This window comes from Strix uralensis, chromosome 32 (assembly GCF_047716275.1).
Source record: "Strix uralensis isolate ZFMK-TIS-50842 chromosome 32, bStrUra1, whole genome shotgun sequence".
Lineage (NCBI taxonomy): Eukaryota > Metazoa > Chordata > Aves > Strigiformes > Strigidae > Strix > Strix uralensis.
The window spans coordinates 833,379-848,123 of record NC_134003.1 but is presented as its reverse complement, the minus strand read 5'-3'; the positions used below and the strand labels follow the sequence as shown (position 1 = coordinate 848,123).

The window sequence follows — 14,745 nt, the reverse complement described above, 5'->3', positions numbered from 1 at the left end:
CCTCTAGAAGGTCCCTTCCAACCTAAACTATTCCATGAGGAGCTTAACTGTAGTGCTGTGTATAAGCCCTTCAAAACATGTGCTCTATTTCAAGCACTAAGAGGTTAATTTACAATCACCTGAAAACCTCCCAGCAGAGACAGGGAACATCCAAGAAAAAAAAAAAGCAAAAAAAAAAAAGCAGACAGCTGTACAAAGCTTTCCATTTATTCTAACATGAACAGGTTATGCTATTTGTTTCTTTGAACGAGGTATTTGGTTACAGATTTCCAAACGCCATGAACAGCCCTGCACACGTACAGACAGTGACTCTTTGCTGTCCTATCAGTCTAAATCCAGGGCTTGCCAGGAAAAAGCATTTGATGACTGAACAAGGCAAAAAACCCACCAAAGGCAGTTGTACAGCACAGAGACGAGCTACGAGGCTCAGGAGTTCAACATTCACTCAGCTACTGGCTCGATTTAGCCAGAGTCACAAAGTATTTAACCCTTTGGTATTTCAGCCTCCCTTGGAAGACAATCTTCTCCACTCTCCCTGCAAGGTTAGAAGACGAAAGTCATGGACCTTTTGGCAGAAACCCTCAGCACAGGCTCTATTATCCTACAGGGAACAGTCTCTTCCAGTTCTGAATGCCTGCTACTGCGAGTTATCAATAGAAGATATAATCTGTCGCAACCTTACCTGCTCTTTGGCTGCAAAAGACTCTGCAGGTACATAAAGCTCACCAGCAACCTCTTAATGTCTTTGCCTCTAAAAAGATTGAGAAGAAAACACTGTAAAGCAGGTACGCTGTCACAGAGATGGACTAGACTGAGAGAGCTCTATTAATAGGTACATCAGGTCACAATTGAAAACTACATTCTGATGAAACTGGAGAAAAGAGATGGCTCACACACTTCTAATTTTCACCAATATGCCTCAACCCTCATGAACAGTCACAAGCTCCAGGGGAGAGCGAGCAAATCTCTCACTTCAAACTCTACACCTAGCCAGCATTTAACTTTTCTCCTGAAATTATGACCCGAGAGATCAAGAATGGGGTCTAGACTGCAGCTCTCAAAATTCTGGGAACAGTCACTGTTTCCAACTGGCCATCTACCAGTTCCCCCTTCCCAGAAAAACACTCCTCTCAGCCCAGAGGATGACCCTGGGGGCACTGCAAACCCTCAGCCTGCACCCCTCTCTTTTTCTTTTCCCTCTTACCGTTTCTTGCTTGGAGACAACTTCCTGGTTTCACATTTCTTCAACTGGTGATACATTTTGGCTGCTTTGTCATACAGCCGCTTCAGGTTCCCATAGGCACCTTCAAAGGACACTTCAGACTGGATACTGAGATACCGAAACACAACACATCAAAAAAGTTACTTCGCCACAAGGTTGCTCACATTTTATGGCTTTAATTCACTAAAAAGTTATGCAGGCATCTAAGCATGAAGACAGGTACCTAGTGCTTTTGTCTGAACATGTTGAGGTACTTAACTCCCACTGATGTCTGCAAACCCCACTTCAAGCTGCACCACAGCTCCACCTGCGATGTTTACACACCTTTCCAAATCTGTGCCTTAAGGCCACGTTCAAATAACTGAATTCCACCCACCTCACCATGCGGGGCACCTTGCTCGGCACCTCCGCTCCCCTCCAAACCTGGCTCTAGCACAGGCAGAGGGTCTCAGCTGAAAAGCTGCCCTTTGAGTGCAGCCCTACGCATGGATTTTAATGACCAAGGCTCTTCCTTATTACTAGTCCTGCTCAAGGGTGAAATAAACCCATCTCTTCCCCCTCTCCTGAACCTCATCTGATGGAAAGAGTCACAAGTGCAAAGGAAAGGAGAAAAGAATCTGGCACCAGCAACCACAGTACACTGATTCTCTGTCCAGGAAGACAAGATCCTCACAGACACTCACCAGCGTAAGTAGCAATAGGTAGCTTCCACATTGTAGTATTTGCTCCCTGCCAATGTCCCCAGCTGGTTAAAGGGCATGCCTGTCACGAGAGAGGGGCAAGGGAATTCATTTACAATTCTTCAACAACCCTGCTCAAAAGCAGATCCTTTCCCTCTCACTACATTTCCACACAGGAGGGAAGCCAGGAGACACAAGCAGTAAAGCAGCAATACTCGATCCTTTTGCCACCCAAGGGGTTTTTTTGTTGTTTTATAGTGCTTTTAGATCCTTCCTGCCAGTTATCTACATAAGAAAGCAGAGCAAACAGTGCCTCGTCCTCTGTATTAATAATGCCATGGCCTTGACTCTGTATTCCTCTTGACACAGACATCATCAGCATTTAAGAGTTCTGTTCCAACTCACGGTGGTACATAATTTTTTTGTCACTTTTTGGTATTTGGGATCAGCCTATCAAATAAGTCAGTGAGAACTCTTCCAAGACAGCACAGAGAAACCATTTTTTTGGAATCACACATTTTTTAAGATAAGACAGGCCCTCAACTCTTGCTACAATGTGTTCTCATAAGGTAGTCACTTCTGAAGGAAAAAGCAGCACGTGAGGTTATTTTGCAGGGGTAAAAAGAGGGAGATGACCAATAACGTTCTGCTTCTGGCAACAGACAGCTGGATCTTCCCTTAGCCAGAAAGCACTTTACCACATTCATGAAAGTCTGAGCTTCTCAGAGGTTATCAGATGAGTAAATCGAAGTCATTGTTGAAGAGGTCATTGTTTTAACTCCTCTCTTTGGCTTGCCAGCAACAGAGATTCTCAAAGAAGGAAACAATTTTAACCAGAGGATAAAACCATTCCTCTCTCAGCAGCAGGATATAAACCCGACCAGCACACTATCACAGAGTATTGTTTTTAGGTTGCGGCAACACAATTTTAACAACCCTAAAATTAATGGTAACTCACCAATTTGTGGTGCAACAGAAAGGGCTTGATAGTAAAACCGCTCAGCCAGTAACTCTGTGTCCACACCTGCCAGTTCATTCTGATAGCGAGCTGAAAGAAAACCATACACAGCGCATCAGAAACCAGAAGGCAGTGTCTTCTCTTCCCTTCTGCAGAGAAGCAGCGCTTCCCTACAGATTAAAAATACCACAAAACTAGAAATACTGGCCAAGTCAACAACTCCATCAAAGAAGAACTGCTCTTGGCAAAACATGGAAATGCAGGGAGTTTGCCAGCCCGTTTGAAGCGCTTTTAACTGCGCTGTTCTGCACAGCACATCCCCTGCCACTTCAAGCAAAGGGGATATCCCTCAACACTTGTGGCAGCATGTAAGCAAAAGGAAGAAATTCTTCTGCTCCATGTGTTAAGTGCTGATTCATTTATCCTTGAAATAACTCAGAGTTGTGCTCCATTTTCCACTACCTCAGACCATATTCTACTACAGCAGAGGGTGAAACCTAAAGCGAGGCAGCTGCCCTAATAAAATACCTGGCTGGGGCTAGACTGGACTTGATCAATTTTTAATTTTTTTTTTTTTTGGACAACAATAGGTGTTTTGGAAACCTCAGGTGAAAGCATTGTGAAGAGGTGAGCACATTTCTCTCCCACCAGTCAGGTAAATCTTTCTTACTACCCCCATAAGACGTTTATCTGCAATGCCATTTTTAGGCCTATTCATGCACAACAATAATGCCAAACAGCTTTCAAGAGCTTGAAGGCTGCTGCATGTCAAGCACATTTACCCGCGCCACACTTCAAATAGCTGTTTTTCACACAGTTACATGTTTTCTCACTGCCTTCACTCCCACGTGTTCACAAGCAAGAAGCTGACACGCTTACCACACACACTTCAGCAGGTCGTGACTGTGGGATAGACACGTCTGCTTTAAAAAGGATGACACGGAGCCAGACACAATGACAAAGAACCTGGGGCTTGTGCAGTGGCCTGGATTGATTCACAATATTGCTTAACAAAGCTGATTTTCAGTCACACTTGTGCCGATGACAGTGGCTCTGTAAGGCAACCTTAAAGCAAGTCTGAACTGAGAAGTCAGCCCACTTGGAGTTTCCCCTCACATTGTCCAAACAACATAAATAAAAGCAAAGGTTTCCCTTCTTACACAGCCATGGATACAGCTGTTTATCAGTAACGAAATTCCTCATCTACTTGCCCAAAAAACAAAGCTCCTACAATTTGTAGCGGTTCATCCACGAGGATTTCAGCTTATACCAGTCATTGAGAACCAGTGTCTGCAAGTAACTACGGCTGGTGACTAACAACGATGGACTCAGCACTGCACAGGCACCACCTTTTAATGTAGTAAAGGTTGCCCTGAAAGGCAACGTTGTTCTTACCTAGATCTCCCAGATAAACCAGACATCTGTGACATGCCATCTGTGCCCACTCCATCTCCTTCTCTGATGCAGACACAGGTTTCTTGCAGCCTACATGAGAAATATGAAATCAAATATACGATGGGATAAAGGCTGCTGGAAAGACACACGAGCAGCCTACACCTCTGCCTGAGACACCCAACATTTCACCAGATGAAAACAGAGACCACGTGGTCAGACCACACTGTTGGTTGCTGTCTGTGGCATCTTATAGACCAGCACCGGTTCACTCCTGTCGTCAAAATGTGAAAAATAAATGTAGAAAATACATCTAGACACTGATGCTCACCCACTCCCCCTTCAATTCCCTGCTGATTAGGGGCAGTGCACCTCACTGCATCCCTAAGAGTCACTGAAGTGACTGTCACTCAGACTTTGTCTACAAGGTATGCCACAGAGAGCTGGCTCCATTTGCACTCAGATGAGAGGACAAAGGCCAATTCCTGTCTACAAGCCACGTGATCATGTTAACACAGCATTGAGCACAAGCTAATAAGGCCTGTCGAGAGGCTGATTTTGTTAGCATGGCTAATGAGACCTTTGGATAGGAGCCGGCGCAAATCCCTGGAAGCCAGAACAAAGTCTGAGCACACTTGTACCTGGCAGTAGCGTACAACGTGGACGTACCCTCCCCGACATCAAAGATGGAAACAAATCCTCTGTCTCAAGACTGAAATCTAGATTTAGGACTGGCCAACCAAAAAAAAGGGAGGAAGACAATTAAAACAAGTTAAAATCAGGACAGCAAATCTGTGTTGTAGACAGGACAGCTGCAGTTGGATAGGAAGAACTGCCTCTGGGCAAAACTGTCTTTGCAAAACAGCTGGTGCCAGGGCTGGAAGGCACGTCCTCTGAGGGGCAGCTGAGGACTTTGGGCTTGTCCAGTTTGGAGAAAAGAAGGCTGAGGCACGACCTCATCACTTGCTGCAGCTTCCTGAGGAGGGGATGTGGAAAGGGAGGTGCTGAGCTCTTCTCCCCGGGATCCAGTGATAGGACGCGTGGGAATGAGCTGCCAGTCAGAGGGACCTGGGGGTGTTGATTGCCAGCCGGCTGAACATGAGCCAGCAGAGTGCCCAGGTGGCCAAGAAGGCCAATGGCATCCTGGCTTGTACCAGCACTGGCGTGGCCAGCAGGGACAGGGAAGGGATGTGACCCCTGGGCTCGGCACTGGGGAGGCCGCCCCTCGATGAGTGGGTTCAGTTTTGGGCCCCTCACTCCAAAAAGGCCATTGAATGACTCGAGCGTGTCCAGAGAAGGGCAACGGAGCTGGTGCAGGGTCTGGAGCACAGGTCTGATGGGGAGCGGCTGAGGGACCTGGGGGGGTTTAGTCTGGAGAAGAGGAGGCTGAGGGGAGACCTCCTGGCCCTCTGCAACTCCCTGAAAGGAGGGTGCAGAGAGGGGGGAGGAGTCTCTTGAGCCAAGGACCCAGCGGCAGGCCAAGAGGGAATGGCCTCAAGCTGCGCCAGGGCAGGGTCAGACTGGCTCTTAGGAAGGATTTCTTTGCAGAAGGGGTTGTTGGGCGTTGGAATGGGCTGCCCAGGGCAGGGGGGGAGTCCCCATCCCTGGAGGTGTTCAAGAGTCGGGTCGACATAGCGCTGAGGGATCTGGTGGAGTTGGAAACTGTCAGTGCTGGCTTAACGGTTGGACTAGATGATTTTCAAGGTCCTTTCCAACCTAGATGATTCTGTGAAGGGAGGTTTAGCCTGGACATCAGGAAGCATTTCTTTACCAAGAGGGTGGTCAAACACTAGGACACGCTTCCTAGAGAGGTGATCGATGCCCCAAGCCTGTCAGTGTTTCAGAGGCACTTGGATAACATGCTTCCAAATTCTGGTCAGCCCTGAATGGGTCAGGCAGTTGGACTAGATGATCCTTGTAGGTCCCTTCCAACTGAAACAGTCTATTCTAATCTACACTGAACTTACAGAAAGAAAAAAAAAAAGCAGTTCAGGCAGTGGAAAGTGTCAAAAGCAACAGGGGAAAGCTGCAGCCAGCTGATCTGAACTAACTTAAGCCATCAAACGTGACTCAGTTCCTGGGAGGGGCTGACACTGGCGAGACCATGCCCCCCACCTCGCCATCAGCACCTTCTCCCCAGCCAGAGACCAGGCGGTAACGGTGACCGTGCTCACGCGGCCTCTCCAGAGAGCATCGGCTGCGCTGGGCAGCCAGTGTCATGGATTCAGTCTAGGTTCAGTCTTCCTGTTGCCAAGGACTTCCACCTTCTGGAGGAGAAAATTCCCTCAACCAGGAATCCCAAAAGAAGATTTTTTAAGACCAGTCTAGCCTGCAGTCTGAGTTGCTTCCCTCTTAGCTTAGTTTAGAAGAGTGGAAGTGAAATCTGGAGGCTGAAGTGACCCGTGAGGGATGGTTCCCACTCACTAGCAGGCGCTGGAGGAGTTACATTATACAAATACAAGGCCTTCCCTTTCTTTTTCGCTTTGAATCCTCTTGCTCCCATCTAGTACCATCAAGTTGTGTCCACCCTCATTTGTAGTTCATACAGGACTCTTACACATCCATCTTTTCTGAGTATGCAAGGTTACATCTCTATTATCCAGTTACATACTCGCCTGCTGCGTTCTTTTAATTAAAGAGCCTAAACACCTTAAGAGACCTGAATGGGGGGAGCCTTTCAAACGCAATCGCGCACCACAGGGTACAAACCCATCTGGAATGCGCATTTTGAGAATTTATTAATTCTGCAGTACTGAGATACATTTCTCAGAGCAACAGTTGCCAGGGACATCTGCCTTTTAAAGTGACATTTCAAAGCCAATCATGATACAACCATCTCCCAGAACCAAGAATAGGATAGCAGCAACTAAAACATTCTATTGTTAAAGACATACTAACTTCTCTTATGCCAGTTTCTGCCATCCTCCCCCCCACCCGCCTTAAGAACGTCAATTAAACCCTCGCTAATACAGTTCACAAAACATACAGAGGCTCCATTTCTCACCTGGAGCCACCTGAACAGAAACAGGTGTCTTGAGGCCACTGAGCACAACCCAGGAGTGAACCTGAACAAACTATTACAAGGTAACGGAGGACATGAATGCATACGCAGCCTTGAGCTGTTTCAAGACTACAAACACTCTCATTCTTCCTCCCCTAACAGGTAAGATACCTCAAAACTACCCTGCATCTAGGGGCATGTGCAGAGGCAGTTACCCAAAACAGCAAACACACCTTACTGTGTTACAGGAGCTTCCTCATGTTCTCAGTCCAAGATTCAATAGCGGTTTCAAAGCCACAACTAGGAAGTACATGAAGGGAGCACAGATAGAAGGGGCACCAAGAGGAGGAACAATATCTCACATCTAGTGAATAGCACGTCCTGACAAAAATCTGTTGATTTCAAGAACTTATTCCCCCAATGGCCTGTCTGTCTGCTTTAATTAAGCTTCTAAAAACATTCTGTACAGCCAGAAGTGCTCTTCAATTTTCCATAAAAATCTACCATCACCAAACACTTAAAGAATTTTCTAGCAGCATTTTCTTCCTGCTAGAAACCCTTCTTTCTTCCCTAGTTTAGCATTAAACAAACCAAAACAGTGCTATGGAGAAGAGAGCAGCTGTTCTAAACAGATAATTGGCTAATCAAAAAAAAAAAAAAAAAAGATAATCCCTTGAACGCCGAATCAAAGATGGACCAGCACATGGGGAAGCCACCTGCCTGGGGTTGGGTCCGACACACGGAGCACTGACCTATGAGAGGGTCTGTCACATGTGTCCAGTCAATGCAGCACTGCAGCTCCAGCTGATAGTGAGACTGGATGTAGAGGAGAAGGTGCTGGTAAAATCCTATGCCAGCAACTAAGTGAGTGCGGTACGCACACTCCAGAGTGCTCCGGCTGTGAATGTGCTGGAGGGAAGAAAAATGAGAATATGTTAATAAAGTTCCCGGTAACATTTGAGGCTGGCCACCCAAGTTATACCAAGTATGAAGCAAGACAGTGGGTAGCTCAGCTGTAACTGGTATTGCACAGTTCTGTACCTCCTCTTGCTCAACGTTGTATCTAGTGGTATTTACTAAGGGTCAACATCAAGGAGAAACACTTGCTGCAACAACAAATAAATAAAATCAAGGTGTCTGGTTAGAGCACCTTGAATACGTTCAGACAACCACAGCACCAGGAGAGAGTTCACAGCATTACAAAATACAAGTGTGAATACTGGGAGTGTTCTCCAGTGATAAACTCTAGTAAAAACAATCAGCACTGACAAAGCCTCTTATACCTCTATGTAGAACAATGGTCTTAAGTCTTTTGAAGGTGGGAAGACAAAAATTAAGCAGATTATGCTGACTATCCTCTGCAATGGCAGCTCTCTCAGCAGATCATTACAGCTTACCTGCCTACAGCTGGACAAAAGGGGTATGGCAGCTCCGTGATTCAAACCCAGGAGTGCCTGGCTTCCTGCCCTGGGTTCAGACCACAACTTCTCCAAGCAAATGAAAATTTTCACCTTGTCTCGCCCATTGCACAGCCAGAGACTTTCTCATGCCAGAGCCGCAGATACCTGCCTTTTTATTTGTTTTAATGAGCTGGATAACTTCATAGTAAACTTTTCTCCAGAGCAGTTCTTCTGCTTTTCTTCCATAATCCACTGGATGCAAGAACATCAGCTTCACACACAGCTCCCGCAGCCTGAGATCGACAGCAGAGAATTCATATTTAGCTACAGCAGCTTCAAATACAGCTGCCGCTACACAAGCACGGAAAAGGAGGATCTGAATTCACTACGATGGTCATTATGGATCATTACATCTGAATTCATTACTAGGCCATCTGGTGATGGTACAGCTTGTATCACTCCCACACGAGAGTGTCAGGAAAAGCCGTACGTACACCTCACCAGCCACCTCGGCTCAGCTGGCCATCAGTAACTGCCTAAATTGCAGTCATGTCACAATTGTCTTGACAGCTTAAAAAAATTAGTCAGAAAAATCATCCCTGCTAGGCACCCTCTGAACCTGGTAAAAGACCCATATAAGAAGTTTCTTCACCAAGAGTTTTTTTTTTAAAGATAATCACAAAGGAAGGCATTGGCCAACATGAAGATGATTTGTCTGTATGACAGCTACACCCACGAGAGCCTCCAGCCACGGACTGCACGGCGAAGTGCTGTTCAAACATCCAGCCTCTGCTTCAAAAACCTGGAGGTCAACAGGTGCTCTACAAATCAAACACACTGTGAAACTGCAGATTCAATACCTCCACGTGTCGCTTCACAAGGATTTTCCCCGGCCAAAAAAACAAGTGCCCTGCCCAACTTACTTGTTTCTCAAGCTGATGTTCTCTGGCTTGAACACTTCTTGATACGCCGCCTTATTCCCAAGGATGAGATCCAAACGATGAACGGCCTCTACCACCGCTCTGCAGGGTAACACAGACAGAAGAGTTTCAGAACAGCAGGTTATCTGGGATTATTTCATGAGATCTGGAACGTCTGCACAGACCACACTAGCCTGGTTAATTCCATTATTAGCAAGCTGCATTATACCACCACACCATATTAACAGATTTCCTTTCTGCAGTTTATTTTGAAAAACTTATGGAAAGAAGAAAAAAGCAGAGTTACATATACTGTAATGATTTTGCTGGAAATCAGCTGTTTAATCACCAGTTACCACTGCCTGTCTGGTCAAAAATGTCAATTATTTCTACATTAGCAGAGCCAGAAAGGTCTTTGGACATGCTAGCAACTTTTACCCTCAGCAATTAAATCATGCTATACATACTCAGATTAATTTCAACATCTTAAACTCTATGAATAAAAAAAAAAAATCAATTTATTTCTAACAATTAGTGTTTTGATAGGGTAAGAGTCAAACCTCCACCAACTCCTGTTTCCTCAACAACTTGTCTATAAAAGAAGGCAACTCATGTCACTCTCATTTGCCAAAACTTCCTGATCTTCATTACAGTGATTCATTGATTAAAGTCCTTAAAGATCTCTCAGTGATAGGTAACAGAGATAGTCAAAACCAGCCTAAAATATGAATTTTTTTGAGATTTTTCCCCTGAGAGCCAGCTAAAGGACAAACCAACCAACCTCCCAGACCCCTGAGTCATGCAAAAAAAAAAAAATACTACTGTGAATCACTGCCCCAGACTCTCCTGGAGGAGGAATACCACACCGTGTGTAAAATCTCAAGCACTTAAAAGCTCAGACTACAATTCCAGAACGTTGCAGTGAAATAAAACTTAGAGAAGCATTAGTGCTGACAGGAAGCACCCATCAATACCTCATGGACAGTTCAATAAACCAAAACTGACCAGCCATGCTAAACCCTTCCTACCAAGAGAGATCATCTCTAAACCTCTGCCTTTGTTAAGCCTGTATGTGAGGTCAATAAACTGACTCCTGAAAGGAACTTTTCCCAGCTGTTGACTCTACAAGTTCCTCTTTAAGAACTACATCCTCCAAGCCATCCCCAGCCATTAACTATCAAACTCCCCCTCAACTTCACATCTATCTACCTGCCATTCCTCGTTTGCTCTAATACCTTTACCGCTCCTACAGCTGAGCCTGCCGCACACGGAGAGCTGTTCCAACAAGAAGCTGAAGACAAGCAAGATGCATTGTAAATGCAGAATGAGACAGACCTGATCAGAGCAAATTTCTGCAAAGCAGAACAGTTAGATGTGGATACCAGCCCGCTCCCTCTCCCCGAAACCTCCATCACCTGCAGAATGCAAACTCCCTCCTCGCACCCGCAGCACAACGCAATGACCGAACCTTTCTTCTGTGCACGTGCACAAATGGTGGCCAGATTGAACACAGGGCACCTGCACGGCATTTGCAAGCAAAAGCATGCAAAACCATATGCTAAGGAGGTAGGCTGAAACCACCACCACTTCCTTGAAAACTACAGATACTACTGCAAAGCAACTGTGTCATATACCAGCCCCTTACTAGCAAGGCAAATCTCCTTTCACAAACCAAAAGGAACCTCCCTGGAAAAAAATCAGAACGTTCAGGAGCTCAAAGTGTGCCATCTCATGCTATGTCACAGGAAGCCTTTCATCCAAGGATAACTGGAAATCTCATTTGTCTTCAGTAAACCAGAACCGGACAGAAGAAGAGGAGTGTAGGGAATAGGACTGTCTTACACAATGGCTTGGAAGGTCAAAACACCACAGAGTTGAACCAACTTCTTTCTAAATAATCATAAAGAAAATCAAGAATAGAGAAGAACCACATACAGAAGTCTGCTACTGACCTTGACGTCCACAGCCACTTCTGCTCACAAGCATCTTTCCCACATGGCCTGAAGGTCCTTTGCAAACTCTAACAACCCAATACCCTCACCAGCAAGTCAGGCAAGCGAGTAAAATACTTTACAGGTAAAAGGCATTCATCCAAGCTCACAGCATACCGAGGGGAGAGAAAAAAACCCAACAAGCCCCCCCCCGGCCACGTTTAGTTTCCCCAAAATAGATCCCCACAAAGCAGCAGGCAATAAACAAATCCTTACTGCAACCTGTGATTAATGTCCTGTCACTATATCTCTCAAAGACCCTCTGCAGTGAGCGCTGCAGCAGGAAACAAACTGTGGCTCACAGGGAACCGATTTGTTTCCTATGCAGAAGGGTGACCAGAAGAAAAGGGAACTGCTGACTCATTTGATTCCCAGAGAGAAGTATAGGAAAACTATGATCCTCTATTCCCAAAATAGGCAGTCTCTACATCTTCAAAATAGCTGGAAAAACGCATTCGCTGGGCACCGAATCGGCAGCTGCTGTGTCTGACACAAGCTCACATGTCACCGACACCTCAAGGTGGGAAATGATTTTGCGGTGTCTACAGTTGACACCTGCATCCAAGGTCACGGTCAGCCCTTAGGATGGGATGTCACATGTGCAGGTGTGAACCCGTGCGGCCAAATCCTCACGTGCAAGTCAACTGTACTCGAAGGTTCAACACCGACTCCTTCTCCCGCCACTTAACCAATTCAGATTCCTTTATGGGCACATGGTCCAGGTTCTCTCACTGCTCAGTAGCTCGCATGCCAAACAAGCCTCTATTTTTTTTAATATCTGAAAAAAAAAGGGGGTCACAAAACCTCATTCAAGAATCCTCCTGAGTTCAGCAGTGACAGAAATGCATCGTGATGCTGCGCAGCACACCCGTGAAATGACAGAAATTACTGAAAAAGCAGTTGCCAGAACCCACTTTCCAAGTTGCAAGCAAATGGACAGCTAAAATGTCTTCTTCTCAGCATGAGCTCCTGGTGCTGCTGCAGGAGGTCGAGGCAGGAGTAGCAAAGAATCTGTGACAGCCAGCAATGACCTGCAAGGATCCTGTGTCCGCAGTGGTGAGGAAAGGGGACACGGTGAGGACAAAAAGGTACAGGAGCCAGCCTCACTTCACAAATGTTAGGAAACATCAAGCCAGGCGCTACAGACCATGCACTGGTTGAAATGCAATTTAGCATTTGTGCCTTGGGTGGCTTGAGACCATGGACTGAATTTTACTCGGCAGTTAAGAGGCCAAATTTTGTCCCAGTACCCATTTTTATACCTGCTGGGCTTAAACGTTGCTTTCAGACAGCACATCAGAACCACCGAGGAGGCAAATCAGATGCCAGTCTATTAAAAGAACCAAGTACAGCACATCATGCCAAGCAGGGTGGAAATGGTCCAACGCGAAGTCCTCTTCAGCCACGCAGACACTCATCTATCACTTTCTTTCTGTGCCATCAACATTCCGGGATGGGGCAAGACAGCAGGGGAGGGTTATTTGTCCTCTCTCTATTTCTTTATTTAATACGTCACTAATAGCCACAGTCTCTGAGGAGTAAGACATTTCTCAGGGAAAAAGTACTGCAGCCATTCATTTGTATTCTGGCATGTGTCAGTACACAAATAATACTGCCCAGAACAAGGCTGGCAGGCAAGAATAGTAACGCAAAGCCAATGAGCTAATGGTTACCCAGAATCCGGAAAAGAAGTAAAATAAATCCAGTCATCCTACGCTAAAACATACACTGTAAAACACCTCCCAGGATAATCCAGTTGCCACGTTCTGAAGTGAAACTTGGGGATTATCAATCCAGGAAGAGTTAAATGGAAAAGATTAAAGACCGACCGTTCTACAAACAGTGATGGGCAACCTCAAATCCAAAAGGACACTCCAGTGGCCAAGGGAGACCTGAGCTCAGCTCCCACTGCTCTCACAAGCAGACACAAAGCTGATCCCACGTGAGCACAGTTTATAGCTGGGATTGTGCCATTCAAACATCTGCGATTCAAAGGCACTGATTAATCCGATGGCCAAAAGTTTCCAGAGACAGTCAGCCATCACACAAAGTACAACGTGCTTCTTAGAGGACAGGAAGTTACCGCTTCATCTAACTGAACTTCGGGCTGAAATAGAGAAGAATTGACAAGAGACTGTTAAGGTAGAAAGCTTGCTAAGAGAGCTATCAGCTACGTAGCAAGAAAATTTGCGGCCACTGCAGGTATTATAAATCCTGCCCTAAAATCGCAGTATTTACTTCCAGCGAAAAGAAGAGCCATCTCTACAGGAGCATGGTTTTCTTTTTCTGCTGTAAAAATGCTATAAAGCAACCACACACCTTATTCTGCCCTAACAATTTAAACAGAAAACAATCAATTCCTTGCCTTGATGACCATTCCCATGTCCGATCAAGGGACGTTCCCTTGCGAGCTCCAGAGGAACAGTGAGGTACCGCTCGTCAGGTGAGCCCAGCGGCACGCACAGGCCTGGGCCACTGCGACCACAAACCATGAAGAAGACGGTTTAAACAAAATGCATTCTACTTTGCAAGCAGGAGCACGTACACCCTCTCCAACCCTGTCCACCACACCTCAGGTGGCAGTGGGCAAGGCGTTCTGCTGCACTAGCAGCCGTGGGAAACCACCCCGAAGATCAAATGGGGTATCTCAGCGTGACAGCAGATACAGAGCTCCGCAGCCCCGGAGGCGCTTCCAGCACGACGAGGCAGCCCACACCTCGGGTAATCCAAGCCACTGTGTTTTACCACTGACCTCGCAATAGGAAAAAGAAATGCACCTAAAAGAACTTCAAAGCGCAGGGAACGTGCTTGTACGAAGCGCATCACGGAAACAAGCAAATTCTAGTAACTACCACTCAAACCTGCTATTACTGCTTTGGACTTTTGGGCAAGGCTCTTGCCGGATCTCTGAGGGAGGCAAGCCTAGCCCTGCTTTAGAGGAGGACACGAGATGAAAGGACATGCCCACTGTCACCGAGCAAGTCATCGAGACAAAAGGAAAATGGACCCCAACATAAAATCCATCTCTTGCCTTCATCATTTTGCTCATCTTTGAAACCACGCTGCCACTGCTGAAACTCCACTATGAATCTGCTTTACTAATGGAGAAACTGAGACAGAAGGGGACAATTTCTGAGCCACGCTCACAAAACAGGTCATCAGCAGAGCAGAGGACAGGCAC

General features: G+C 46.1%; 1 protein-coding gene across 2 annotated transcripts in view; it reads right to left on the bottom strand.

Moving 5' to 3' along the window:
- Positions 1–14,745, bottom strand: part of SMG5 (SMG5 nonsense mediated mRNA decay factor) — a 32,948-nt gene that overhangs the window by 16,631 nt on the left and 1,572 nt on the right. For both annotated transcript variants that reach the window (XM_074853409.1, XM_074853410.1), the window contains exons 2-9: positions 9,577–9,675; positions 8,823–8,946; positions 8,006–8,162; positions 4,256–4,345; positions 2,861–2,950; positions 1,906–1,984; positions 1,205–1,330; positions 683–751 (exon numbers count right to left, since the gene is read on the bottom strand). In XM_074853409.1, the coding sequence (XP_074709510.1) occupies positions 683–751; positions 1,205–1,330; positions 1,906–1,984; positions 2,861–2,950; positions 4,256–4,345; positions 8,006–8,162; positions 8,823–8,946; positions 9,577–9,675 (834 nt within the window). The remainder of the gene's footprint in view (positions 1–682; positions 752–1,204; positions 1,331–1,905; positions 1,985–2,860; positions 2,951–4,255; positions 4,346–8,005; positions 8,163–8,822; positions 8,947–9,576; positions 9,676–14,745) is intronic.